This window comes from Bradysia coprophila (genome assembly GCF_014529535.1).
Source record: "Bradysia coprophila strain Holo2 chromosome IV unlocalized genomic scaffold, BU_Bcop_v1 contig_84, whole genome shotgun sequence".
NCBI lineage: Eukaryota > Metazoa > Arthropoda > Insecta > Diptera > Sciaridae > Bradysia > Bradysia coprophila.
In genome coordinates, this window is record NW_023503376.1 from 3115669 (window position 1) to 3143343 (window position 27675).

General features: G+C 38.1%; 2 protein-coding genes across 8 annotated transcripts in view; both read left to right on the top strand.

Annotated features, from left to right (window-relative positions):
• Nucleotides 1-24537, top strand: part of LOC119072818 (RB1-inducible coiled-coil protein 1) — a 54635-nt gene extending 30098 nt beyond the window's left edge. For 3 of the 7 annotated variants that reach the window (XM_037178113.1, XM_037178114.1, XM_037178115.1), the window contains 11 exons: nucleotides 3457-3618; nucleotides 3679-4190; nucleotides 4265-4741; nucleotides 4805-4997; nucleotides 5054-5204; nucleotides 5275-5440; nucleotides 7298-8235; nucleotides 8322-8487; nucleotides 8552-8801; nucleotides 8865-9142; nucleotides 14976-15124. In XM_037178113.1, coding sequence (XP_037034008.1) covers nucleotides 3457-3618; nucleotides 3679-4190; nucleotides 4265-4741; nucleotides 4805-4997; nucleotides 5054-5204; nucleotides 5275-5440; nucleotides 7298-8235; nucleotides 8322-8487; nucleotides 8552-8801; nucleotides 8865-9142; nucleotides 14976-15062 — 3380 coding nt within the window. In that variant the 3' untranslated portion in view covers nucleotides 15063-15124. Of the gene's footprint in view, nucleotides 1-3456; nucleotides 3619-3678; nucleotides 4191-4264; nucleotides 4742-4804; nucleotides 4998-5053; nucleotides 5205-5274; nucleotides 5441-7297; nucleotides 8236-8321; nucleotides 8488-8551; nucleotides 8802-8864; nucleotides 9143-14975; nucleotides 15125-21685 lie in introns of those variants that run through there. The other 4 variants (XM_037178117.1, XM_037178119.1, XM_037178118.1 and 1 more) reach the window with 3 other exon arrangements.
• Nucleotides 16598-19199, top strand: LOC119072822. Its single transcript, XM_037178123.1, has 2 exons — nucleotides 16598-17888; nucleotides 17962-19199. Exon 2 carries the CDS (start codon nucleotides 17986-17988, stop codon nucleotides 18763-18765), a length of 780 nt encoding a protein of 259 aa, XP_037034018.1. The 5' UTR covers nucleotides 16598-17888; nucleotides 17962-17985; the 3' UTR covers nucleotides 18766-19199.
• Nucleotides 24538-27675: the final 3138 nt, after the last annotated feature.

Here is a 27675-nt window from a genome sequence, read left to right on the forward strand (position 1 = left end):
TGTTACCACTTTTGCTTGGGCATTTTGCGACGTACTCCAGGAGGTCAAATCTAAGTAAATCCACAGTGTTAGGGGGTTGGGAGAGTTGGGAGTGAAAGCAAAATGGTTTCTTCTTCGGAATATTCACACAAAAATCTGCGAAATCCTACAGCTATACATAGTACTCTGTTCATCGACTGTTATTTGATTTAACTTTATAGTACTTGCGTTGCAGAGCAGAAAATGTTAAACATACAAGATAAAAGTCGTAAAATTTACATCTACTTTCGTCGCATATCGCATTTCCATCTATTTCCCTGTTTAGCTTATCTAATTCCTTTCTAATCCATCTATTTAATAGCACTTCATGCCTTACACTTGATGAATACAAATTTCGTTCGACAAAAACTGAATAATATTTTTCAAGGGTAAATGCTTTGATGTTAATGCAGGAGGGGGAAAGGAATGTGGTGGTAACAGTAGGTTACATTGGATGCTGCGAAAGTAGTTCATTACATGAGGTAACAATTTTGTGATGAAAGCAAACTCACAGGCGTGTTTTTTGAGCAACAACCTTCGGTTGGTTGACAGTAGGGCGTATCGAATTTTTAGAATTTTAAGGGCCGAGATAGCCTGTGTGTGGAAAACGTAGATCATTGAAAACTAATTCCAGGCATATGGTTGATGGATCCGAAGGTGCCCGGGAAGAAGTCCCCCCGGACGACTTTAACTTTCAAATGGTCATAACTCGGAAAGTTGAGAGTATTTCTGAAAACAATGTTCTAGCAGGATGTAGAGCGTTAAAAACTCTACAAAACTGCCAAAGAAACCGATGGTCCAAAAGGTGTGTCTGTCGAGGTTTTCTAACATCGAAAGTTCAAAAACTCTACAAAACTGCCAAAGAAACCGATGGTCCAAAAGGTGTGTCTGTCGAGGTTTTCTAACATCGAAAGTTCGACATTTTCGTTTTTGACTTTTATTTCCTGAGAGACAAATTATTAACTTTAGCTTTTGGCATGAGGTTGTAGAGGAGGTCGAGTACTACCAGTACACTAGGCATTGTCCCGGTCGGCGATCCATCCGAAACCACTTTTTCAACATTAATGAATGAACTTTTTAAGTGTACCCACGTCGCCCACGAAGCCAGTGCAGACACTGTAACCGGTGTTGCTGAGTCGAGGTAACCTTGGCCAGTAAGTGCACATAATATTCCGTAACAGTAGCTGAACTCTTTTACAAAATATTTGGGATCTCGATGTAGCACATTATATTGACACGGTATACCACGAAGTTCAACCTTTTGTAAAAATATCGAAAAATGTGTATTTGCAACGAAATCGACTTCTTACTACTGTTCGTGGGTCAAATAACTAATTAAAACGATTATTTGTTGTTTTTCTCACAAATTTCATTTTCTCAGATTTGGTAGTACAAAATGTGCTACACCGAATTCTTAAATATTTTGTAAAAGAGTTCAGCTACTGTTATGGAATATTATGCGCACTTACTGGTCAAGGTTACCTCGACTCAGCAACACCGGTTACATTGTCTGCACTGGCTTCGTGGGCGACGTGGGTACACTTAAAAAGTCCATTCAAAAATGTTGAAAAAGTGGTTTCGGATGGATCGCCGACCGGGACAATGCCTAGTGTACTGGTAGTACTCGACCTCCTCTACAACCTCATGCCAAAAGCTAAAGTTAATAATTTGTCTCTCAGGAAATAAAAGTCAAAAACCAAAATGTCGAACTTTCGATGTTAGAAAACCTCGACAGACACACCTTTTGGACCATCGGTTTCTTTGGCAGTTTTGTAGAGTTTTTAACGCTCTACATCCTGCTAGAACATTGTTTTCAGAAATACTCTCAACTTTCCGAGTTATGACCATTTGAAAGTTAAAGTCGTCCGGGGGGACTTCTTCCCGGGCACCTTCGGATCCATCAACCATATGCCTGGACTTCAATGATCTACGTTTTCCGCACACAGGCTATCGCGACCCTTAAAATTCTCAAAATTCGAAACGCCCTAGTTGACAGGTTATCGACAAGCGAGGTAGACAATATTACACTGGTCGAAAAACAGGCTGTTTTAGAATTAATGAATTTCGTAGCAACATCCAGTGTAGTTTCATGTATTGCCTCCCCATGCGAAAGTTCATTCACGTATTCAAGTAAAGTAATTCACGTTTAATCATGTAATGGATCATTTTCGCATGTAGCAGGCAATAATAGTACATTACGTCCTTGTTTGGAGATTTTTATTTTGCCGATAGGGAGGTTTGTAGCCAGAGCCGAAGACGAGGACTATAATCCATCGTGGCAAAATAACAACCGCCATACAATTGCGTAAGGTATTTTACTTGCGAAGACCTGCGAAAGTGAATATTATCGCAAGTGTGAACGGTATGCCTCTTGCGAAAATTTCATTTTTGCAGGGTGCTGTAAGTGAAAATTTATTCCTTTCTAACTAGAGAATACTTTAGATCACAAGCAGTTATCGGGCCGTTGTCTTTGTGTATAAAATTACAAATTAGGAAGAGAGAATCTTTTTATCGATTTTATGGCAACCACAATACTTTGCACACTTCTCATCGCGGCAACAGCCTGTACACCACAGTTCAAAATCACTTTGTTCAAGAAGCAAGCAGTGAATCAAGTAATATCATTCCGGTAACTGATTTACGAGACCCTAACTCTAACATGTTTCTGTGAATTTTTCAAGCCAAGTACGAAACTGTTTCAACATACGAGTTGCTCTACATAAATTCCTACTTGTCATTCGATGAGCCATTCATCATGACCGTTTCGGTGTTATTAATATCAACTTGATGAGTTGAAGGAAAATAAAAGCGAAAATCAATAGTTGAATCTTCATAATCACATCAACAGTACCGCCCTTAGCGGTTTGGCGAATCAATAAACTTTTCATGTGTTCTCTCACTCCAAATTCTTTGTGGGGTGCCAAGGGTAAATTGGCCTTTTTGGAAGAATGGACACTTTACATCAACAATCACACACACCCCACACGATTTAGTAGAAGTCTGTGATTCGATTAGCATCTGGATCATTTACCTTTGTGGAAATTAGAAATGTCGAAAGTTTAGGAAGCCAGGGATCCTCCACCAGAAGACGTAGCGTTGTTGTAAATATACGAATAGTTAACTGCTACAGCTCACTATGAATTAATAAATGAATCAATCAATGGCGCGCCCAAGAACTAATAAAAAAACTTTATATCTAAAGTGGGTGGGTGGGTCGCTGTTTGCATGCGAGATAGTATATAAAAGTAGTGCAATAGCATACAATCAGAGTACCATCCAATTATCGTAATGAAACTTATGAAAAGAACGTTTGTGAACGGTCTGAATTTCGAGTGTTCGTGCTTCACGGTTGTGTTCTAGTTTACTGGCAAGACATCCTATTCCGATTACCGATACACGTTGACCCTAATGCAATTTTGCTTCTTTTTTTTTAAACAGATGACTTCAAAGAACAAGTAAAGCGCTCACTAAATCTGCCTGCCAACTATAGTACAGTGTACAATCGTGCCCAGCTTGCGCAAAAAATTCACGAGCGAGCAAAAGAGGAGATTAAAATATGCGAAACGTTAGTATACGAACAGCACTTACAGCAGCAAGGATGTAAGTTTCATAATCCCACGTTGTAGACGAAATCGGATTTTATATTTTTACTGTTAAAAGGGGCTGCTGTAATCGCCAACATGGAAGACCTGACTGATGAGTTTCGGCAACGCTGTGAAGATTTTTATCGGTCATTCGATCAACATTTATCGCGGCAAACCGAGTACAATGAGTTTCTAAGCAGTTTCAGCGAAGATTTGGAGAAACTGTCGCGAATTCCCATTTTACCCGGCCTGATGTCGGATGCATCGCAAGGATTTCATGGATTCGACGACATTTACGAGGAAAATGAATCGTCATCGGCAGCAGATAGTACGGAACGTCCAAGTAGTAGAAGTAGATTGAATAGTGAACAGCTGGATACCGAAGAGCCGTCAAACGATGAAATGGAAATCAGCGAACAACAGAAGGCCCGCGGATTGACATTGCTGAATTGGATATCGGCGAAAGAGAATCAGGCCACGTTGCAGAGTATGGCCGAAAGTTGTGTGAAAGGATTGAAAAAAATTGACCAAGAAGTCATTACGTCGCTAAAAACGAATGTGGAAAACATCATTTCATCAGCAACAATGGTATGAACGAACTAACAAAAAATCGACTTTTCCATTGGCCTTGGATTAGTTTTTCACTTTTTCTTGACTTGCAGGAAGATATCAAGGAGGTCAAAGGATTGAAATCGCGTCTCGAAGGCTTAGATCGTCTGATGTTTGAGGCGAAAAAGAAGACCCAAGATCAGAACGAACTGGCCACGGCCTTCCAGCAGAATCAGATCCGAGCGAACAATTTGGGCGACGCATCGATTTTGCCCGACTTGTGTGAATCGCATTCTAGTCAACTGAATGTCATGTTGAAGAACCACTTGGACATCCGTGACATTCGTCGGCGTGTTTCAACGGCCAAAGAGGAATTGGGCGTTAATCTAATGCAGCGACTTAAGTTTATAGTTCAAATAGAGAATCGTATGAGTGACTTAGATAATCAATTGCTTTTCTATCATCGTTGCTTGCGACGCGTTCAACGTCATTTAATCATCATCGAGCAAATTCATCATGCGCCCAGCATGTACGTTACGGCTGTAACGGAAGTGGTGAGACGTAGACAATTTTCAACCAATTTTTTAATTGTAAGTAAATCGACGACTAAACACACACGCAACGCTTTACTGATCCATCCATCCATATTTCAGTGGGCTTCCGATTTAGCTTCTCGGTTAGTTTCGATTTACGATGAGGAAGTTATGAGACGACAAGACTTTTGTGCTTCATTCGAAGGACATTTTCTAAATTCATTATTTTCGGGTACGAACGACATGCCACCAACTTATGCTATACAAGCGCCATCGATTTTTGACTCAGGATTGCCTAATTTAACACAAAACGGTTTGTCGATCCTCTTTTCATTCGTCAATTTTCGATAAAAAATTTCTCGTTTCCAGACCTCGATGTGCTCTCTACGTGTTTACCAGAAGTGACATCAAAAATACCACTTCCAGACCTAAGTGCTGTGATACAATTCTTTATGCAAACGAGCGGGAATTCGATTCAAACAGGGAAGGATAAAAATCCATTGGAAAAGAATGTCAAAGAGTAAGCGAAATGCATATGATTCAAGTGGTGTCGTCGATGCACGAACTTTTTTTTTTCATTAATTTTACAGCGGGTGTGATTCGGAGACCGATACCGAGGAATTCGAGCAAGTGGGCCAGATAGAACGACGTCAAGTCAGTACATCAACAACAGATGTGACACAACCGCCAGAAACTGCCTCGATGAGTACATCAACGTTAGAGATAGCTACGCGACATGTGGAAACGATAACCGAGGTGCGATTACACACTAGTCACATTGAACATTCCGACTCAACCAAACGACCGTTGAGTTATTATTCGATTCTCGGTCCTGTAACTAACAAAATTCCGCCGAAAAAACCGCCTCGTCTACCCATATCACAAAAGCCCATATCCGACACACTTCCATCCATTCCCGAAATTCATTCACCCGACGTCATTCCGAAAAAATGCATTTACCGATCATCCGACGCAAGTTCGGATGATGTATCTTCCACTGCCGGCCACCACAATTACTGTCCGAACGCAATAACGTCCACCATTTATCCGCACCAAAATGATCCAAGTCCAATTGACGGCGAATTCATTCACTCGGAATTTTACATTGACGAATCGTTGCCGTCAAGTCTGACCGATAGTGAAGCGCAGGACGGACAGCTCAAGTATGACACTAGTTCCGACGATTTACGAAACAGCGACAATGCGTCACACGATGGTCGAAAACATCGTTACAATCTCGTTAACGAGCAGTTAATTAATCATTGTGATGATGCCAATGGTGCGGTCATACATTTGTTGCAGGTATTGCATCAAATTTACTTAAAATAATCAAAATTTTTGTATTTTGATTTTCGTTTTGCTTTTTCCGTTTGATTTCATTCAGTTGACAGTTTCATCACACTTTTGAGTTTTCTTCGTCATTATCAAAGTAAGAAATGTGGACAGGCATGCGGGACACAGCGCTGTCTTTGTATCGAAAATTTTTAGTGCGGTTTGGATTATATCGTGTCGATCGGGCAGTGAGTGAAATCCGTTGATGAACACGTTTCCAAAGATTGCAATTCGACGTTACGTCGAATGGGTCGAGACACCCATTATACATCTCAATGCAGATGGTCTCTGGGTTGTTGGGGAGGTGCGGGAAGTGTAGGAAAAGTAGGGAAATATGCTGTTTTGCTTGCATTCTCGCCAATAGGTATTAATTGGCCGCCCAGATTTACCTTAAGCTAAAATATTCGTTTCGTCAATACCTTTCATTTGATATATTGCACACGACTTTTCACCGAAAGCATCCGTAGATATTCTCGAAAAACTAGTGAAACTGTTCCGAGAACTTGACCCCAAACTTCTGTTGCTGTTTTGGAGCACTTCCCGACAGAGACGCCGACTTGTGTTTGGGAGTAGTGGTGCTCATACAACAAGCGAATCTGGTAGTTGTGGTGCTCTTTTAAGTAAAACTGGAAAGATGTAGTGGTGCTCATCATTCGAGTAGTGGTGCCCGAGCCTCGCTTGTCCTTAGAAGTCGGCGCCCCTGCTTCCCGATGAGTCGCGACAATGTTTTTACGCTAGAAAGTTAGGTGGGCACGCAAAACAGAGGTAAACAACTTCTAATTTTTTTACGTTGGGTCTCAAAACAGTCGGCGTATTTGCCGATCGAATTGTCAAATGAAAGGTATTGACAAGACAAAACAAAATCTTAAATTTTAAAGAAAATCTGGTTTGTACATACAACAGCAGCAAGAAAAACTACATCTTTTCCCACTTTTCCTTATTTCCCGCACCTCCCCATGTGCATTTTTACGTTTTTAATCCCGTTTATATTGTAAGGGAAAATCTACAAAACAAATTTTGTGTTCCCAAAGTATCGTTAGAAACGTCGCAAACGACAAGACCTCCTCCCTATTCTTCAGTTTCTATTGCTCTCACATTACTGAAGATTTAAAATAATTGTGGTGGCCATCAGTGGAGAGAAATATCCCAATTTCGCGGCAGTTTGTTGCTAATCATTTTATGATTTCTTTAATTTGATTTCATCTTCAAAACGACAGTCAATCAACTTAATCATCCGCACGTCCGCATCAACTAATAACAATTTTCGTTTCATATCCCTAGGAAAATCTGGGCAGTACACGCCTAGAAGTGGAACGTCTACGAGGATTACTCCATTCTATGCACAGTGTGTGTCGAAATGCCGTTGGTCTGCTTCGTGAGCAACTGTCCAACATCAAAAAAGATTCCGATTCTGGTAAACAGGCGCTGGAACATCAATTCGAGAAAATCGCTGAGACGTGGGACAAAATCAAAGACGAAGCACAGAATCGCGAACGGGAAGCCATCAATCGGCTGACCGTCGACCATGAACTGGAATTGAATGACATAAAGAAGTATTTGAATACGAAGGTCGAGGAAATCGATGCGTTGACCAGCGACAAAAGTCGTCTGGAAGAAATGCATAAACGACTTGTAGCCGAGCACGATAAAGACAAAGAAGACTTGCGAAAATCGATTGACGAGATGACCAATCGGATCGCCGAAATGGAAGCACAAGCGAATCAGGTGCTCGCCGATAAACAAAAGGCTGTGAATGAAATTAGAGATAAGTTACATCGGGAGCACAAAACCGAAATTGAGTCGCTGCGTTGCCGCTTCAAATTGATGGCCACTATGGACCGTTCGCCATCCGAAACGAGTCTGGAGAAAATCGAACGACCCGATGCCATCGAAATCCACGGCTCCATACCGAAGTTTTCGTTCGGCACCAGTTCGCCGAAATCACCCACATCCAGTCAGGATATGTTCAAACGGATTCTGGATGAGAAGGAACGTCAATTGGATACGATGCGTGAGCGTATGGACGTGCTAGCGCGTGAGAATATGCGGTACAAAGGAACGATTCAAAATTTGGCCGATTCGGATGAAACGGGTAAACAGATGTCGATGTTACGAGCTCAATTAGATGCGATGCAGTTGGAAAAGCAAAAATTAGAAAACGAATTGAAAGCAGAGCGAAGTAGACGGGACATGGAGGCATCAGTAACTGTGGATCGAAGGTAACAATTTTGAAATCATTGACTGTCTCGCCCACCGTGGTGTTAAACACAGAAATAAAAACATTTTTTTCGATTTGAATGTACAGTGTTCTGACGACTTCCACCCGAGAACTTGTGAGTCCTTCATCCAGCTCATCGTCTCGTCTTCGGAGCTACTGTCAGCGGCACTTTATTTGCATTGACTCGTGCACCCGTGGTGATCACGTGTTGATCGTTTGGAATGGATCTCATCGACAATTTACAATTGTTCAAGTAATTACGGCTGGGACAGCAGTAAGAACGTCAGATATTCATCGGATTCCTTCTTTTCTTGCAGGATAATCCAGTTCTATTTTTCCTGCACGCCGACAGCCATGAAGCATTGAATTTAACGGTACCACCCGAAAGGGAGCCACCATTATGTCATGCACTCGGCATCGTCACCGACAAAGAGTACTGCCATGCTAAGAAGAACGAGAATCGATACAAAGTCTCAGTGGGAACCAAATTCTATCGAGTGAAAGTTCGACCTCGATCACCAGCTAAATGCGAGGGAAAGTGTTGCCCGAAACGTGAACGTCATGACAGTAAGACGCTAAAAATTGTCCAATCAATTGACGCCACCATACGGTCCAACGATTCCGTTTCAGCTGAAAAATCACACCAGCAACAACAACAACAACCAGCCATTGTCGCGTCAGCGATTCCACAGAATTTGATCGATTCATTTGCACAAACCGATGCTGTTGACAATGCAAATCGAGACATGGTTGATTCGGGACTGTCCATTCATACACGGGGTAGCTACAAAGAACGCAATATTAGCATTACCGAAGAAGATGAGCCAATATCGCTGTCGTACGAACGTCCACATTACATTAGCGTTACGGAGGAAGAGGAAAAGCCATCCGGAAGTCAGCGCAATGAGGTGAGTTAATCGAGAGAGGAAAAGAAATCTAAAAAAAAACCGGGGAAATTGATTGTCTGTCTTTTGGTTTTGTCTATTAATGGAATTGCACATGAATCTTATTAGTTAGACGATTTTGTTTGTGTTTGTTGTGATTCGTACGCGTTTATTAATTCAGAGAAACAAAAAAAAATATTTTACCGAAGTCCTCACTTTCATGCAGTCATTTCGAAAACACCGTTCATCTGTGCACACATCCCGAGTGGAAAAATGATCGAACAGATGTAATTCGAGAATCTCGTCTGTCATTTCGATCGACTTTAATGTGAAGAGTCATATCGCCAAGACTTCAGGTGATTGGGGAACAAGCGGTCTCCGATTTTAATGAGTGATAGCTCGTTGGATTCGTCTTTCAATTCTAGGAAACACGTATCTTTCACTTTTTCTAAAAAAAATTTGTTTTCTGTGAAAAGTGTTCAAAAGTGATCACATGTCAGAGGGTACCGAAAACAGTTTTTCGACAATAACTCAAGAAAAAATTATTTTAAATTGTTGTAATGTTGTACGAATGTCGGCCTTGGAAAGATCTACAGATAGAGTATACGCACTGCTTGGTGCGTGCTTATCCACGAGAGTTATGACTAAAAATATAGTGAATGTTCGGAGAGTACTCCTTCTCTGCAGCTTCGTTGTTCCGCGGATCTGAGTATGGGGTGTTGTAGTTGGCCTCACCCACTATCGTTGCACATATAAATGAACCCAGTACCTTTGGGCTGCAAGCCTACAGAAGTGTTGGAAAAAAAGTTGGTGCCAAAATGTAGATTTTTTCCTTCTTTCTGAGTGCTCTACAGCTGGAACAGCATCTGGAACGGTACTACGGCAGTCATTTTTTATCGTCAAATATTCTTTTACCTTATCAATAGAAAAACGCTTCGCTATGTCGCGAATATATCAGATCCACTATTAGTAATATCAAGAGAAAAATCATTAAAGTTTTCTCGCAGGATTTTAATCAAATAAAGTGTTAGCGTATAACAAATGACCTCAGGAGTCCGGAACAGTAATTAGTTTTTCAATTGGACCAATATTTGCTACGTGACAGGAGTTTGGAAAACCGTTTGCTCCCACTTTTCCAAACTCCTGTCGCGTAGCAAATATTGGTCCAATTGAAAAACTAATTACTGTTCCGGACTCCTGAGGTCATTTGCTATACGCTAACACTTTATTTGACTAAAATCCTCCGAGAAAAATTTAATAATTTTTCACAAGAATTACTAACACTGGATATGTTGTAACGACCTATAGTCGAGTCAAAGTGAAGCGTATACGGTAAGGGAATAGTAGACGATACAAAATTACTCACGTAGAACCGTTCCAGATGCTGTTCTGGCAGTTGGGCCCTCAGACAGAAGGAAAAAATCTACATTTTGGCACCAACTTTTGTTTCAAGACTTCTGTAGGCTTGCAGCCCAAAAGTACTGGATTCATTTATATGTGCAACGATAGTGGGTGAGGCCAGCTAAAACACCCCATACTCAGTTCCGTGGAACATCGAAGCTGCAGAGAAGGCGGATTCTCCGAACATTCACTACATTTTTAGTCGTAACTCTCGTGGATCTACTCGCACCAAGCAGTGCGTATACTCTATCTGTAGGTCTTTCCAAGGCCGACATTCGTACAACATTACAACAATTTAAAATAATTTTTTCTTGAGTTATTGTCGAAAAACTGTTTTCGGTACCCTCTGACATGTCTTCACTTTTGAACGCTTTTCACAGAAAACCAATTTTTTTTAGAAAAAGTGAAAGATACGTGTTTCCTAGAATTGAAAGACGAATCCAACGAGCTATCACTCATTAAAATCGGAGACCGCTTGTTCCCCAATCACCTGAAGTCTTGGCGATATGACTCTGAATAGAAGAGAATGGATCCTGAATCCTCATTTGCCGATCATTTTTTTCACTTGGGGCATCATCAGACACACGAGTTTTTGTTGGAAGAGGTTAGGAAAATAGAGTTCCATTCGTTACAACATTTATGAGCTCAATTTCTAACATGGCACCGCAGTCAGGGGGTAATTTTTGTTGGTTTTCCACTTATTCCGAAGGAAGACTCGCACGTTTAGAAAAATGATCTTTAATGGAGAAGACTTACAAACAGAGTAAATCGTTCACTATGATCAAACTTTAATTGAATTACAACTCGTTAACTAGACGCAATTCCTGGAATCCAACACACCCCCTTAATTCAATTAATGCAATCAGACTCAGACTCAGACTTCACATCTTGAGCTGGGGACCAGGCCCTGGTCCCAGTCAGGCTCTCTTAGAACAGTAAGGGAAAAGCATGTTGCGTTTTCCTGTTACTTTTCGACCATCCAAGCTGTCCAGAGACTGTCCTGGTTGTCTATCTAGAATTCCCCAGGCCAGTCTAAGGTCTGCAGCGCTGGGCCGCCACTCAAGTTGCTAGAACTTATATACCTCTGTATGCTACAGAGGTAACTAACAACAACTGCCGCCGCTCGGTCTGACAGTCGGACTAGCTACAAATGCAATTTTTCAATCAGTCAATATAGTTAGTCGAATTACCTCTATCGCCAGTGTACTTACCACACACTTGGCTCACCGCCATTGTCATGTTTCTTGTTATCGCCGTCTGTTCGTCTCTTCCAACCTGCGCGACTTGACGACGTTCTTCCTGCACTTTCATCCGATCTCTGCGCACTTCAACAAGTACTCAGTAACCGCCCTGATTTAAACGCACGCGACTCATCCTACTCTACCGACCCAGTAGGAACAACAACCGCGTCGATCAGCCTTGGCTGGACTAGCTACTAAACTCCAACCTCAACGCTGACAACCCCCACAGGAGTCCTTCCCGAAAAAAGCAAAAAAACATAGCTCCGAGCACAGATGCGCCAGCCCCGAACAAAAATACGACTGTCCGTGGAAAATTCATGCGCTCTAAGAAAAGTGTACCTTTGACGCAAATTCGGGATATAGGCACACTTGTCTCAAAGCACATGAATCCCCCACAGACAATCACATTCTCTATTCAAAACCGACACACCCGTACATGTCTCCATGTCTCCACTCTTCCCAAAAAAGAACCATGTAAAGAGTTACCAGCGATCAAAAACCTCGAAACGCACAAACGCAGGCCACAATTTCAGCGTGCCCCTGTTACCCTCTTAAGTCACAAAAGGACAACCAAAATGCAAACGCTGGAAAATCCAGGGTCCACGTCACGGGAAACAGTTGCACACAATTCAATAATCCAGACCATTTTTGATCACCACGGGGACCTCCAACGGTCTCATATCGTCAATGGACCTCCAACGGTCGCTCCACTGATGCTTGGGCTGCGATGCTCTCATAGCGCATTCTTATCGTTTGCACTTGACGTCCATTTTTCACGCGAACTTCTCAATCAAAATGGCGACCGGCCGCAAGCGAAGGAAAAACACAAAATCACCAACCTCTTTCCCGCACAAACACAGAAAAAACACAGTTCACGCACTCAACCCAACACGCAATCCTCACCACAACAGAACAATAATTAACGCGAAAACCAGCAGAAAAAACTAAAATCAAGAAGGAGCAAAAAACCGCACAACCTCTCACTTTTCACCCAGCCTACTCAACTCAATTAATTCAATTAATTCAATTAATGCAATCGCAAAGAAATTTAATGACATTGATTTGTTCCCACCCTCTTAAAAAAACTGGACACACTCCAGTACACATCGAATTCTCGAACCAACTTCGGAGTACGAATATTCCTATCTCTATTCCATTCATGTATTATATATTCTTGTCCAGGTCAGTTGCGGTTGTCCGTGCCAATATTCTATTTCCTTCCACGTTCCATTTTCTTTCGGGTTCTATTTTCTTCCATATTCCATTTCCATAAATTTCAATTTCCTTCCATTTGCATACGGTCAATTCCTTCTTCTGCTTCCTTCCAATTCCATGCGGTCAATTCCTTCTACCGCTTCCTTCCATTTCCAATAGATCGATTCCTACCCTACTACCGATTCTTTCTATTTCCATGTGTTCCCATTCGTTCTAATTCCTTCTACCCTACTTCTAATTGTTTGTTGTCGATTGCTTCTATCACTTCCAATTCTTTGAGTCCGTACAACTCCGGTTTCCGCACGTATATCAACTGGACCATAGCATTCGCCACTCCCAACACCATTGATAACGGTCTGGATACAGTCTGCGAATCCATATACAACTCAATTATGGCATGAGCATTTCCGATCTAACTTCCAGATCAAATTCCCGAAGTAACTTCGATATCAAACTTCCCGACGTCATTTCCGCATCGAACTTCCCGAACTGCATTCCTAAGTTCGTACATTTCAATTTCAAACCAATTTTGCAAGTCAGTCTTCCATATTCCAATTTCTTGTACATGTTCGTTGGCATTGTCCTTCTCAAATTTAGTTTCACAATTTTATTCTCTAACCGAAACTGATTCTTCCTTTATTCTTCCCCTTCGTATCCTGGGCCCATAACCTGTTGGTTTTCCACTTATTCCGAAGGAAAACTTGCACGTTTAGAAAAATGATCTTTAATGGAGAAGACTTACAAACAGAGTAAATCGTTCACTATGATCAAACTGTAATTGAATTATAACTCGTTAACTAGACGTAATTCCTGGAATCCAACAATTTTATTTAACCAAGTCATTCGATGATAGTTGAGCTAAGATAGTTGAGCAGTTGAGCTGTGATAGTTCTTCAAAGTAGGGTTTAGGGTTCAAAATGCCTCCAGAAATGCAAGACTCTTTTTTGATTTTTTCGGAATATTTTTTTTTGGAAAATATTTTCCTCTATCCTAACTGTTCCCACCAAACTTCCCAAATTTGAGAATCCATTGCTGAGTTGTCTATTGGCTCACTAATTTTTCGTTTGTTCGCTATTGCGTCTTCTGATATTATGCTAGTATAATAAACACAATTTATTCAGGCACATCACATCATGAACCATCGATTCGGTTGATTTTGTTAATATTCAAGCCGAACGGAATAAATCAATAAATTAGAAGAAGTGAGGTTAGGCCGTAACACTGAACCATGATTTCTTTTCACATTTTCTTTCCCGGTCGTTTACCTCTACAATCGTTCAAATCTATTACTTCTCTTGATCTTAGAATTTTCATCGGATGGATCGATTGAAAATCTTTTACTTCATTTGTTTTAACATAAAGTTTGTCTTTATAATACGACGTTAACTTGAGTTCATCGTTTATTGTGTCTTTGAGCTTTCGGTAACAGATGGTCTAGTATGTAATTTAAGGTCCTAAGTTTGCTTCAGCCTTTTTTCAGCTGGTTCAATCATTTAAACAAAAATGGACACGGATTTAGCAGTACACTATTGCGCGTGGTAGTGGTAGAATCGTATAAATACACAAAGCCAGTTTTGTTTGTATGAGTGAATCAGCTCAAAATCAACTGAAACTTTGGCTGAAATTTGATAACGCTTTCCTGTGCTTGTAAAACGTCGCAAACACGTTATTCAAACGTTAAACAATGGTCATAATCGCATATAAACCATAGATGAAAAGTTACGGCAATAAAACATCTTCTCATTCAGGAGTAACTCTACTTAGTTTTAACGCAACTTACTGTCTGATGCCAAACTAATATACATGCATGTGTGATGGGTAAAATGTCAAACCAAAAGTAACAAAAAAATAACGACCAAAGAAAGAGATTGTCTGTGATTTTTCTGTTAACAATTAACTAGCAGTTCCACTAACGCTTCAGCCCCGAACATTAAAATCTCCTTTGCCTTTTTAAAATTCTAAATTTTCTTTTTGTTTTTCAATTTTCCATCTTGGTTTAGGATCAAAATGCTCCAAATGTTCCAATATGCATCGTTACGTCCGACGATAGCAGTGATAATTTGCCTAGTAAGACCAACGAAATGTAGGATTGTTGTGTTTTCGTTGACGGAAGTATATTAGATGTGTGCGATTCATCAGTTGAAAGGAAAAAAAAAGAAAAGAAAAGGAAAATCATCAAACCATTTTTGACGACTGAGATCATTTTTAACGCGCAGAAAAATCGAATTAGAAATTAGGATATGTTTTCACATACTCACCCACTCATCGATAAATTAAGAGTGATATCGCCAAATCTTCAGGTGATTTTTTTAACTTTGGAAACAAGCGGTCTCCGATTTTAATGAGTGATAGCTCGTTGGATTCGTCTTTCAATTCTAGGAAACACGTGTCTTTCACTCTTTCTTTAAAAAAATTGTTTTCTTTGAAAAGCTCTCAAAAGTGAAGACATGTCAGAGGGTACCGAAAACAGTTTTTCGGCAATAACTCAAGAAAAAATTATTTTAAATTGTTGTAATGTTGTACGATTGTCGGCCTTGAAAAGACCTACAGGTGGAGTATACGCACCGCTTGGTGCTAGTTGATCCACTAGAGTTATGACTAGAAATATAGTGAATGTTCGGAGAGTCCGCCTTTTCTGCAGCTTCGATGTACCACGGAGCTGAGTATGGGGTGTTGTAGCTGGCCTCACCCACTATCGTTGCACATATAAATGAATCCAGTACTTTTGGGCTGCAAGCCTACAGAAGTCTTGAAAAAAAAGTTGTTGCCAAAATGTAGCTTTTTTCCTTCTGTCTGAGGGCCCAACTGCCAGAACAGCGTCTGGAACAGTTCTACGTGAGTAATTTTGTATCGTCTAATAAGGGAGGGACTTATCGATTTTATTCGCGATTTCTTGTCAAATATCAATAGAAATACGAAAAATAAGAAACTCGTACATCGGGCATCCTCAAAATATTGTCTCATTTAAAAGATTTTACAAAAAGAAAATCTATGAAAATAGCACTTCCCACTCAATTTCACACCCAAATCACATCCACCTTGAACTTAGTCAAATATGGTTTAACGAAGAAAATCATCGTAAAAGTCGTTCATCGGAACATGATTATAGTTTTTCAAACGTCAAATCGCCAACACAAAAATGTAGTGTTTGTTGTGAAAATGTCATAATTTCGGTGATTTCGGTGTGATTTAATTCAGATTTTGTGAGGAAATGTGCTTCTTGTGTTGTTTTTAACAGTTCACTTATCGGTTGACTTAAAATATTCGTCGAAGCAACCAAAATTATGAAAAAAAAATTATGACCAATCATGTAAACAAACAACAATATTGTCATTTGGTGGGACGTGAGTTGCAGAAGAGATGACCCAGTAGAAATAAAATGACGGCGGTAATCTTAAAAATTACGTTTTAGCGGAAACGTTTTGCTTTAAATGTGTATCCGTTTCCGGTAAAATAAATTAGTGCGAAAGCAACTACTTTTCATGAGCTTTATAATAACACCTTTAGTTAGGGGTGGGTCACATCCCTTATTGAAAGACGAATCCAACGAGCTATCACTCATTAAAATCGGAGACCGCTTGTTTCCCAATCACCTGAAGATTTGGCGATATCACTCTTAAGCAAAATCATTTTCGATTTAGGAATTAAGAATTTTGTATTTCCATGCCATTTGTTTGTTTGATTTTTTGTTTGTTTCCCTTTTTTTATAAAATTCAACGAAGTACATATAACGGCGGTAGTGTCGCCTATGCTTAAAAGAAACAGTTACCATTAAGCGCAAAACATTTTGTTATTGTTAGTCTAATTTAAGCTTTGTGTGCAATCGTCCTGGTTTTAGTTTACCTGCATATTTTCCGGACGCAACGATGTCCGTGAGAAATGTTTGATTTTGTTTCGTTACGATAAACTTTTCAACTTTACAAAAATATCTCAAATATTTCGATCAGCTCTCTCTACAATCCTTCCTGTCCTATCTTAATCTTAATGTGGTTAAGGCGGTTATGGTTTTCATTTCACATCTACTGCTAACACATTCATCGTTTTGTTGATCGTACTACTGCATACTGGACAACGTTTAATGTAATGAATGAAACGAAATACTCATTTTGAAGCGGTTGACAAAAAGTATTCGCTCAGCGTAAAATATTTATTGTCGATTCTTTACTTCCAATTGCCTGTGCAACTATTTGTGCAACGTCTGCATAGTAAGCGTTTTACAAACCATTGAATGGAGAAACTCGAATTCAAACTAGGGAATGTAGATTTCGATTATTTTATAGAACTTTACAGCCAAGTGAGTTATATACACAAGGGATAACTTTTGTGGAACGAATCGAATATTTAAGGCCAGGTTAAGGCGGTTTACATTGCGATGTAAGTAGCCTTAGCCTGGCCTTAACAAATTTTCGTATATCCATCAAACACACACTTTCGTCAAGGCAGCGAGCCAAACTTAGCTTATCGTTCTACAGTTCTATTCGTGCCACATCGTTTTCCATGCTTGTGGAACGAATAAAACTATGGAACTAAGCAAAACCCACGAAAAGGAAAAACTTATCTTGAATTAAGTTTAGTATCAATTCGTCGAGTGGAATACATCTGTAGTGACAGAAGGGTGCAATAGATTTACCACAATTTCCTTCCCTTGTTTTTGATTCGAGTTTTAAGTGAATCAACTAATTTTCCGTGTAGACCCTCGACAGTTTCGTAGAATTTTGTATTGTTCTTGGCCTCAACATTATTCGCAATTAATGTCAAAAAATTCCCGGGTTCGAAAGTTCGAAAATCGTGAGGCGTGAGTATTATGCGTTTTTCGAACTTTTGCGATTTGGTGGTTGAGGTTATGGCTTCGTGAATGACAAGTTGTCACAATACAAGTTAGTTATGTGTCATCTGTGTCCAACAAGACTAAGGTACTTCACTCGGTGAAAAATTACGAAATCAATTGATTTACTCAATTTACGATTTTCATCTTTATCAAAAAAGATTTTCCGGTAAAAAAAACTTGCAATGACTGATAAAACGGTTAACTGGAACGGTGGCTTGCAGCCGGAGGCAGTTGAAATCTTGTCAGCGAATGGTGGTATGATCGTCTGTCCAACCAAAGTGGGCTATGTCGTCGTTACTTCCGATGCTAAAGGTCTGGAACGCAAGTTTAACGCGAAGGAACGCAACCGAAACAAACCGGCCGTTGTACCATGCGGTTCTCTAGATCAACTGAGAGAACTAGCACAACTGAACCCGGAAATTGACGCGCTGTATCAGCAACATTGGGATAAAGATGTGCTCCTTGGTTGCATCCTACCATGGAAACAAGAAGCCCTAGCACGGATTCCTGACGACGGCTCTGAAAAATTGATCATGGACCATCGTAAGACTAGCTGCTTTGTGATCAGGTTCGGTGTTCCGACAGAAGAACTAACGAAAGTGATGTGGGAAAAATATGGAAAATTGTCACTTGCCAGCTCAGCGAATCCGTCAGGAAAAAGCAATCGTGGTCAAGTGAAAGATATTGGTGATCGTATTGAGCGTCATGCTGACTTGATCGTCGCAGCTGATGATTATGTGAAATCCATTCAACCCAACGAATCAGAAGAAAGCCGCTACGAGCAGGGAGTTATGGTATCAATGGTGGATGAAAACGGGAAGCTAGTGCCCGAGCAGAAAGGTGAACGTAATATCATTCCGTGTCCGGTGATCATTCGAAAAGGCTTGCATGTGGACAAAATTATGTCAATGATGTCCGATGTATTCACTACGTGGGACTACCGTCACGGCAACTACTATTGATTCCTTTATTTCCCGAACAAAGTCGTAGATGTAAACGAAACCACAGCAAATAAAAAACGATTTGATGTCAGTGAAATGAAGTGATTTTGTAAAATGCTGACGATATTATGTCCTACAGAAAGTTATGACAGCCGATCGCCATCCTTTGCTCTATTGAAATAAATTGCCAACAAATTGGAAGGAAGATCTAGATCGATCGTTCATGAAACATTTTCCATAGTTCGATTTAATATGAGAAAATCTTGTACTTCATTAGCTTTAACGTACAATTTTGTGATATAAAATCTTGCTAACCCGAGCTCATTGCTTTTTTTGTGGTCGTTGTCGATAATAAATGGCATTCGTTCCATTTTGAATTTTTAGACATGCTAATAGCGCCAGTACCTACAGTCTTGTTGGGTGTGATCGTAAAAATCAATCTGAATGCTGCGTTAGCGGCTAGATTTCGATGATAATACGGCGATAGGTTCCAATTCAAATAAGGGTTTCTCTTACCGTTTCATGTCATTCGTCTAGTATGCATAACAACGAGATTGATTTAGCACTTTGTAGCAGGAATGAACAAACACAATGTCGAACATAAGGGTCTCACAAAGACATAATGGTTAAAAACGTTATGATTTGCACCAGAAAATGTAACATTTTTGTTAACATAGCACATCTGGGCACACACTTTTCAAACTGTGCAATATAATTTCAATAACGCAAAAGTGTGAAGCCTAAAATTTTCCTCTCGTTTTTGTGGGATTTGTACTACATTTCCATGGTCCAAACTGCAAACTAATGGAATTTGTTCTTGTGTGAATTTTGTTGATTCAGCGGGACTTGAACTTGCCAAATACGGTTGGTTTGAAACGAGATTAAATAGGGACCGCCGACCACCAATAATTTTTTTTTCATATTTATAATGAGTGATGGACAAGAACATCACACAGGAAAAAATTAGCCCGAACCCCTGAGCCGTTTCTGAGAACCAGTGGATGCGCTACCACGAGCAGTCAGACACAGCCTGATCACAAATTTTAATGGGGATCGGTAGAGGGAACAATTCTAATATCTTCTGTGTAAAAAACATTGCTTTCGGTCATTTGCTCTCGGAGCAATAACTGTTGAAAGTCAAAATTTCACCATTTTCAAAGAGTAATATATCCCTGACAAAGTGACCGACCCAGCCAGTTAAGATTGATTCTAGACGCGGTTAGTAAGCTCTTTCGAATGACGAAAAAAAAAAATTTGAAAAAGTTCTTTTATGTTACATTTTCAGAGAAGTTACTTTTTCTGCTACCCTCGGTGAAATTTGGCCACTTCTGTACCTTTCTGGTAGCCTTGTTTCAAAATTATTTGCCCCTAATATTATATCCTGAGGAATAAGCTTTTCAACGATACCAAACATGCCATACTTGATCCCCAACAAGTACTGTTGATGATTCAGTTTTCAATCGAAGTCAGTCTACTCGAAAATCTGGAGCCCTCGAAAACGAAATTATTAAATTTAAAGATTTTTTTGAAAAGAAGTGGACTTTAATGACTCTCTGAGTCGGTACCATACACATAATTGAGTAAAAGACATTCAATTGTAATATTATCTTGAAATTTAATAATTTCGTTTTCGAGGGCTTCAGATTTGCGAGTAGAGTGACTTCGATTGAAAAACTGAATCATGAACAGTACTTGTTGGGGATCAAGTATGGCATGTTTGGTATCGTTGAAAAGCTTATTCCTCAGGCTACAATATCAGCGAAAAATAAGTTTGAAATAAAGCTACCAGAAGGGTACAGAAGTGACCGAATTTCACCGAGGGTAGCGGAAAAAGTAACTTCTCTAAAAATGTAACATAAAAGAACTTTTTCAAATGTTTTTTTCGTCATTCGAAAGAGCTTACTAACCGCGTCTAGAATCAATCTTAACTGACTGGGTCGGTCACTTTATCAGGGATATATTACTCTTCGAAAATGGTGAAATTTTGACTTTCAACAGTTATTGCTCCGAGAGCAAATGACCGAAAGCAATAATTTTTACACAGTATATCTTAGAATTTTTCCCTCTACCGATCCCCATTAAAATTTGTGATCAGGCTGTGTCTGACTGCTCGTGGTAGCGCATCCACTGGTTCTCAGAAACGGCTCAGGGGTTCGGGCTATTTTTTTCCTGTGTGATGTTCTTGTCCATCACTCATTATAAATATGAAAAAAAAAATATTGGTGGTCGGCGGTCCCTATTTAATCTCGTTTCAAACCAACCGTGAAATGCCACATGAAATGAATAAATAAATACAGAACGGGAACGTGTCCAAGTGGCGAATCATAAGAAAAATGAAATTTCATTGATATAGCTCACTTCCAATAGGCTGACGATGTTTTTTTCTCTGTTGAATCTATTCGACAAGAAGTCAATTGCATTTCATTTTTCTTATAATTCGCTAATTGGAATTGTCCCTTTGCTGCATTTTGATATTCAAATGATCGTATCATGCGAGAGAGTGTGTTGGTGGTATAATTGTGTCTGTTGGAATCAAAAGTCGGTCTTTTCCATCTGTCAAAAGTGACGTTTTAAACGTCAAACGAAAACAAATTTGCGAAATGGTCGCAAAATGTTTTATTTTTCCTTAATTCTAATAACGAAATAGAAATGAGGAAAAATTAAAAAAATTTGGGTCCATGCCGTTTCTTAAATTTTCGTTTGACGTTTAAAACGTCATTTTGACAGATGGAAAAGACCGACTTTTGATTCCAACAGACACTTAAGAAATTATAAATTGACAGCCGTCTGTGACAAACTTAATTTTGAGTCTCTTTTACATCCCACACATCCTGCGCACACCATACCCAAATAATAATGATTCCATTTGCTTCCGAAATGTTGATAAAATTTGATGAAATTTCTAACCAAAATTTTTTTGTTATTGTAAATTGCTGTTTAGGACACAACAGAAGGAAAACTGTTAGATGATTCAGAAGATGAATTCTTTGATACACCGAATGTAACGTGGAATTAGGATAAGGATGTAGGGAAGAAAAAATAAATTAAATGTTTAAGTATGTAGTGGATCGTTGCGTATAATAAGCTGCATTGTCAACACAAAGTATTTTAAATGTGCATAAAATAATGTTTTTATTTCCCTTAACTTATTTTCTTTTTGTTGTACGACGAAAACGATTTTATTTTTAAAATTGAATTGAACTATAAAAATCCGTTGATGATGATTTGTGAGCTATGCAAATTGTGTAAGTAATTTTTTTTAACAATTTTCATTTCACTGTAACATGCTAATTACAATTAAAAGATCGAGATAAAATTTTCACGTAGTCATTAGATGCTAAATGGGAGGAATGAGGAAAATTTTAATGAATGGAACCAGATTGCAATTTTCTGTCATATACCGCATTAAACTAGCTTTGACGACATAATACACTAAATCTTTTTACATCCAGAAACCAAAAATTAATTTTATTGGAACGACTTCTGCGGCATTTGATTTGCTTGAAGTAGTAATTCCAGGTGTTTGAGATATTTTCCCTAATTGCTCCTAAATGAATTGCTTTCCATTGGTCACCCTTATCATTATATGGCGTACTGTTGTTGGAATTTCAGTCTGAGAAATGTTTACCAACGAGAAAATTACACTCCTTTCACCAAAACACATTATAATGAATTGTCCAATTACAATTTAAGCTTGAGTGTTGTATCGCTTCTCAATGTTCTAGGCTTTTGATACTCAGTGGCTACCTGAGGTTCTTATTGAAATAACATCTTTTCAATGTGAAGATGTTAGGTTAACATGTTCGTTTCAGTCTGTTGGCTTACGTGATGTGAAATTGCTTAATTTCATTGATCTCACGTTCAGTGAATTTCTTTTTAATTAATTGACCGTGACAATGTTATTTCCAAATTAAAATAGAAGTGGCCAATGAGCTGAGTTTCCGGCCGAGATTGTTGGTAATATTAGAACAAAAATGAAGTTTTAGCACATTGATTGGATCGATAATGTTCATCAGTTTAATTAAATGTTCAGGTCGAGTAATTAGTAGGATTAAGCATACTGATTCCCCATTGCGAAAATCTTCAAATCAGATAGATGTCTGCCTTCAAATTCACTACCAACACAAACAAATTTTTAGTTTGAGGAATTTGTATCAAAACTGCCCCCTTGCTTCCTGTGTCTTCAGCCGATGTAGACGCATCTCCGTCACCTTTTGAACTATGAACGAAAACTCTTTTTTTCGGCTTCTGAACTGTTCCGGGTGACCAATTCTGAGCAAAAATTAAATTTTCTTAAACCCTTCATTCCAACATTATTTCTGCTTCCATACTCAGTCAAATGATAAGCTCATCAATATGGTTCGTGAATCAAATGATATGATAGAAGAAAGTCCATTATAAATTTAACAGTTCACCCTTCCCTTCTTCATCAAAATTATAGGCATCCATCCTTCTATGAAGTTAACATTTTCCTCTTCTAATCTTAAAACTTAACAAAAACTTGTCTTAAAAACGAGATTGTATTTAATATTTCAGATACCCACCCGTAGGATTGGATTTTTCACTCTTATTGAACCACTTATAATGCCATTTTAAAACACAAATAGAAAAATTTTTAAACAAAAATGAATTAGAAAGTAAAATGTTAGATGTAGCTTCAAGACGGAAGTAACATTTGAGCGTAAATAAAAGTGAAATGACAAATTTAAAAAAAAAACGTAAAAAAAACCAAAACTTTTAAATCAACGAAATTATTAGGAACTGTTGTACATTCGATGGGAATTTATTCTGCTTAAAAGAAAACAATTGAAAAACAAGAAACGTAAAAAACTTATCAACAGAATCTAAAGTAAAAAAATCGGATCACTTAATTTCAGATTGGCTGTTTTATATCGTCTCTTTATCATTGGGAAATAAATGGATCGAAACAATTAAGAAAAAAGCGAAAATTGTGAAGCATCAGATTTATGTAGATCGCTTAAAAGCTTTGACAAAATAGATTTGATTTTAACAAAATGAAAATGATTGTAGAGATAGAGATATTTGTACTCGATAAATATGTTTGCTCGCTGGTAAATATTGATTCAATGAAAAATGTTACACAAAACGAAGAAAATTATGATCAAATTGAAACAATACCGATTCGATGTGGTAGATGGCAGCCGTTTTCTTTTTGTCTATTTAAGTTTCTTTAACAGATTAACTGATTAGTCTCCTCAAAGTCATTTCCAACTCTTTTTATTTCGTTTATTTTAAGAAATTTTTAATTATTTTTCTAATAAGAAACGATCAAGTAAAATAACTGTTTGGTCATAAGTTTTGTAAAATTTGAAAGTTTTGCATTGAAACGGATGGAATGATTTAGAAATTTTGAGTAAAAGATATTGAAAACGGATAATTGTTTAAATGGATTGTGACAAAATGCGGATGATTTTATTCTAATTAATTATATCAAAAATATTGTGCCTCTGAGTTAGTATGCGAATGATATTTTAAGGTTAACCAATTTGATAAGAAAATGAGTAAAAACTAAAAATAAAAAAAAATAAAAAAAATAAAGAAACAAAATCAAGGGAATGGTAAATATTTTGTCTGAAATTGAAATTTGAATCTTTACTCCCTCTCCAACAAACTTAAATCCGATTATTTATAATCAAATTGAATGAATCGATTATAGCTTTTAATTGGCATTCTCTTTATTGTTTTTTTCGTGCATATTTCAGAGTTGATTTTATCAGTTTTTTTCTTCTTTCGTTTTTCGAAGAGTGATGATCGTTCTTTTGGTAAATAATATAAAAAAAAAACATTTTAAACAGAAAGCAAAATTAAATATCTCATAATTTACCTTTTTGTAGGTAATAAATTAATCGTAAATAATTTTTATATGCAAAAGGAAAATTAAGAAAGAAAACATTTTCAACGTAAAATTATTATTGTATCTGAATAAGGATCAACAAGAAAATATTAAATAAATAAAAAAAAAAACAAAAATTAATTCGAAAGTCTGTGTTTTCTATTAAATAATTTTACATCCCTCATCCTTGAATCCATGGAGAGAGCCCGGAGCAGAGTAATTAACAAATAAATTCGGAGTAATTTCTTGGCATTGCACATACAAGTTGATACCTGAAGGTCACTACAATGACAGTCTAGCTAAGCTTACAATGGATGCAAGTGGTGCACGCGACGACAGGGACTAAAATAAGGATTTCTGTGCAGGTGGGAAACTTTTCAACGGGGCGCCTAAAAACGAAATCTTGGGCGCCAAAGTAACAATGTTTTATGCCAAAGTAATATCATGACCATAAGTCTGGAGAGGGATTGCGGAATCAGTTCTCTTTTCTCAATTCTATCAAAACTCTACTGATAGATAACGATTCACTGAAAGATGTCGCAGCAACAAGGCCAATGTCAACAGAAAAATAATTAATTTTTTACTCAACGGATTTCAGTCAAATAAAATGCCATCGTAAAGCCCATGACCTCAGGACTCTGGCACAGTAATCAGTTTTTTAATCGGCCCTATATCGCAGCTATATGCTTGGCGATAAGAATTTGAAAAAACGTTTGCTGTCATTTCATCGATTCGTCAGACTCGTATCGCCAGGCCGATATAGGGCCGATTGAAAAACTGATTACTGCTGCAGAGAGTCCTTCAGTCCGTCCAGTAAAAAATTAATTATTTTTCGGTTGACATTGGCTTTGTTGCGACATATTTCAGTGAAGTAGTGAATCGTTCTCTAACAGTAGAGTTTTGATAGAATTGAGAAAAGAGAACTGATGCCGTAATCCCTCTCCTGGGTCTTATTCGAAAAATCACTCAAAATGTCCATGACATGATAAAAGTATGATTGAAAATGTTTGAAAAACTCCATAACTCGAGTAATTCTTTAACCGATTTCTAAAAACATTTTTTTTGTTCGACGAAGAATCAAATTCCTGTGGTTCAGTTCATAGAAAGGTTCGAAAAAATCAAATTAAAAGGTCTTATTCCTTCAGTATTCTATTTTCAACTTTAAGATTTCCGAATCGATCTCATAATTTTCCTTTGAAAAATACTTTCAAAAAGTTATTAGCTTCAACATCATCTTCGTCTTTTTTCTTATGCGTAAAAGAAACAAACAAGTGGAGTCGATGAAATCTACTACGCTGTAGACATCTACTAAATATTTATATCAAAATACTACTACTGTTAGTGTAAGTATCATTCCCTTATTTGAAAGCTGCAATCCAAGGGTTTAGTGGTATGGTCGGAGTGCTGCATAAAAAAGCGTCCGATATATCAAATTTGTGTACAGGAATTCACATTCAAATGTTGCTAGGTTTGCATCTTTTACGGAGCTTAACAGCCATTATCATTTTCCAGATACGCTCAATGCGCCGCAGGCAAAACTTTTATTAAAATTAGATTTTTCTCATTATTGTCAGATAATTATAATTTTTCTTGTGGGTAAATTTAGATTCGCAGGTGGCGATGTTCCTTAGTTTAGTCCCTGCGCGACGACAAAGCCGAATTTTCTTTCTTTTATTTTGAATTTTCAGCGGCGTCAAGAGCTTAGAGTAATTATACCTAGAGAGGAAATTTGTACGACGAAATGTGATCCCAACATTAGTTTGCATAAGATACACATTTCGTATAATTTTACACCAATCCATGTATACGTTGACGTTTTTGATAGTATAATTTGCCCTCCTAATTAAGATCAATAAACACATACCAATAAACATTTCGTATTTCATGTTGGGACCACATATTTTAATAGTTCAGAAGCTTGTGTCATCGTGTCATGAATAGTTGCTCTGTGGGATACGACGTCTTAACACTGGGTAGCAAGTAAAAGACGAAATATTCAAATTGTTCAAGTTATGGAACTAAATTTTTTCTTGCTGTCGTTCAGAAATAAAGCAACAAAAATGTATCCTCCGCACAAAAGAGTAAGTTTAGGAAACAGCTGCCATTTCATGCTTGATTTTCCTCAACATTAATTTTCTGAAGAAGCACAGAGAGGTGAGGGCTCAGCAAGCGATATTTTACTCCTAATAGACTTATATGGTTTGCTAAAAGGCGCTGAAAAGGTGGCGTATTTCTTGATTCTCTTGTGAATCACGGCTCTCGCTCCGCTCTGGCTGCAAAGTTCACACAGATTCAAATATTTTCTTTCATAAGCCTTTTAAGTGAGGGGCAATTGTCTTAGATCTCAGATTGCTACTCGAACTTAACCACATGAATTAAGTTACTGGTCGAAACCATCAGAAAACACTTAATTCGTGCTTAATCTTAGCTTCAAAACTCACTTTTCTGAACTAAGACCGAATGAAATTATAACTAAATATTTGCGCATCTGCGATTTTGGAAGAGAATTACTCCAGTTATCAAGAAAGCAAACAAAGACTCTTTTCAAAAGAGTCTTTTATGAAGTACTTTTACAAGAATGCTAAACCATTTAGTAAAGTGGATCAAGACTGAAACATTAAGACAAGAATTTAAAAATTTGACGCTACACGTAAAGGAAATAATTTCGAATTTAGTTCCCAAGCATAGGCGTAGCATACATTTTCTTAATAGTTGAATGAAAAACATATCAAAAAAGGACGCTCCATCGCTGAGATGAATTTTATTTAGTAAAGTGGATCAAGACTGAAACATTAAGACAAGAATTTAAAAATTTGACGCTACACGTAAAGGAAATAATTTCGAATTTAGTTCCCAAGCATAGGCATAGCATACATTTTCTTAATAGTTGAATGAAAAACATATCAAAAAAGGACGCTCCATCGCTGAGATGAATTTTATTTAGTAAAGTGGATCAAGACTGAAACATTAAGACAAGAATTTAAAAATTTGACGCTACACGTAAAGGAAATAATTTCGAATTTAGTTCCCAAGCATAGGCGTAGCATACATTTTCTTAATAGTTGAATGAAAAACAT

Coding starts and splice junctions, on each gene's coding strand:
- LOC119072822 (XM_037178123.1), top strand. CDS start 17,986: ATGACTGATAAAACGGTTAACTGGAACGGTGGCTTGCAGCCGGAGGCA.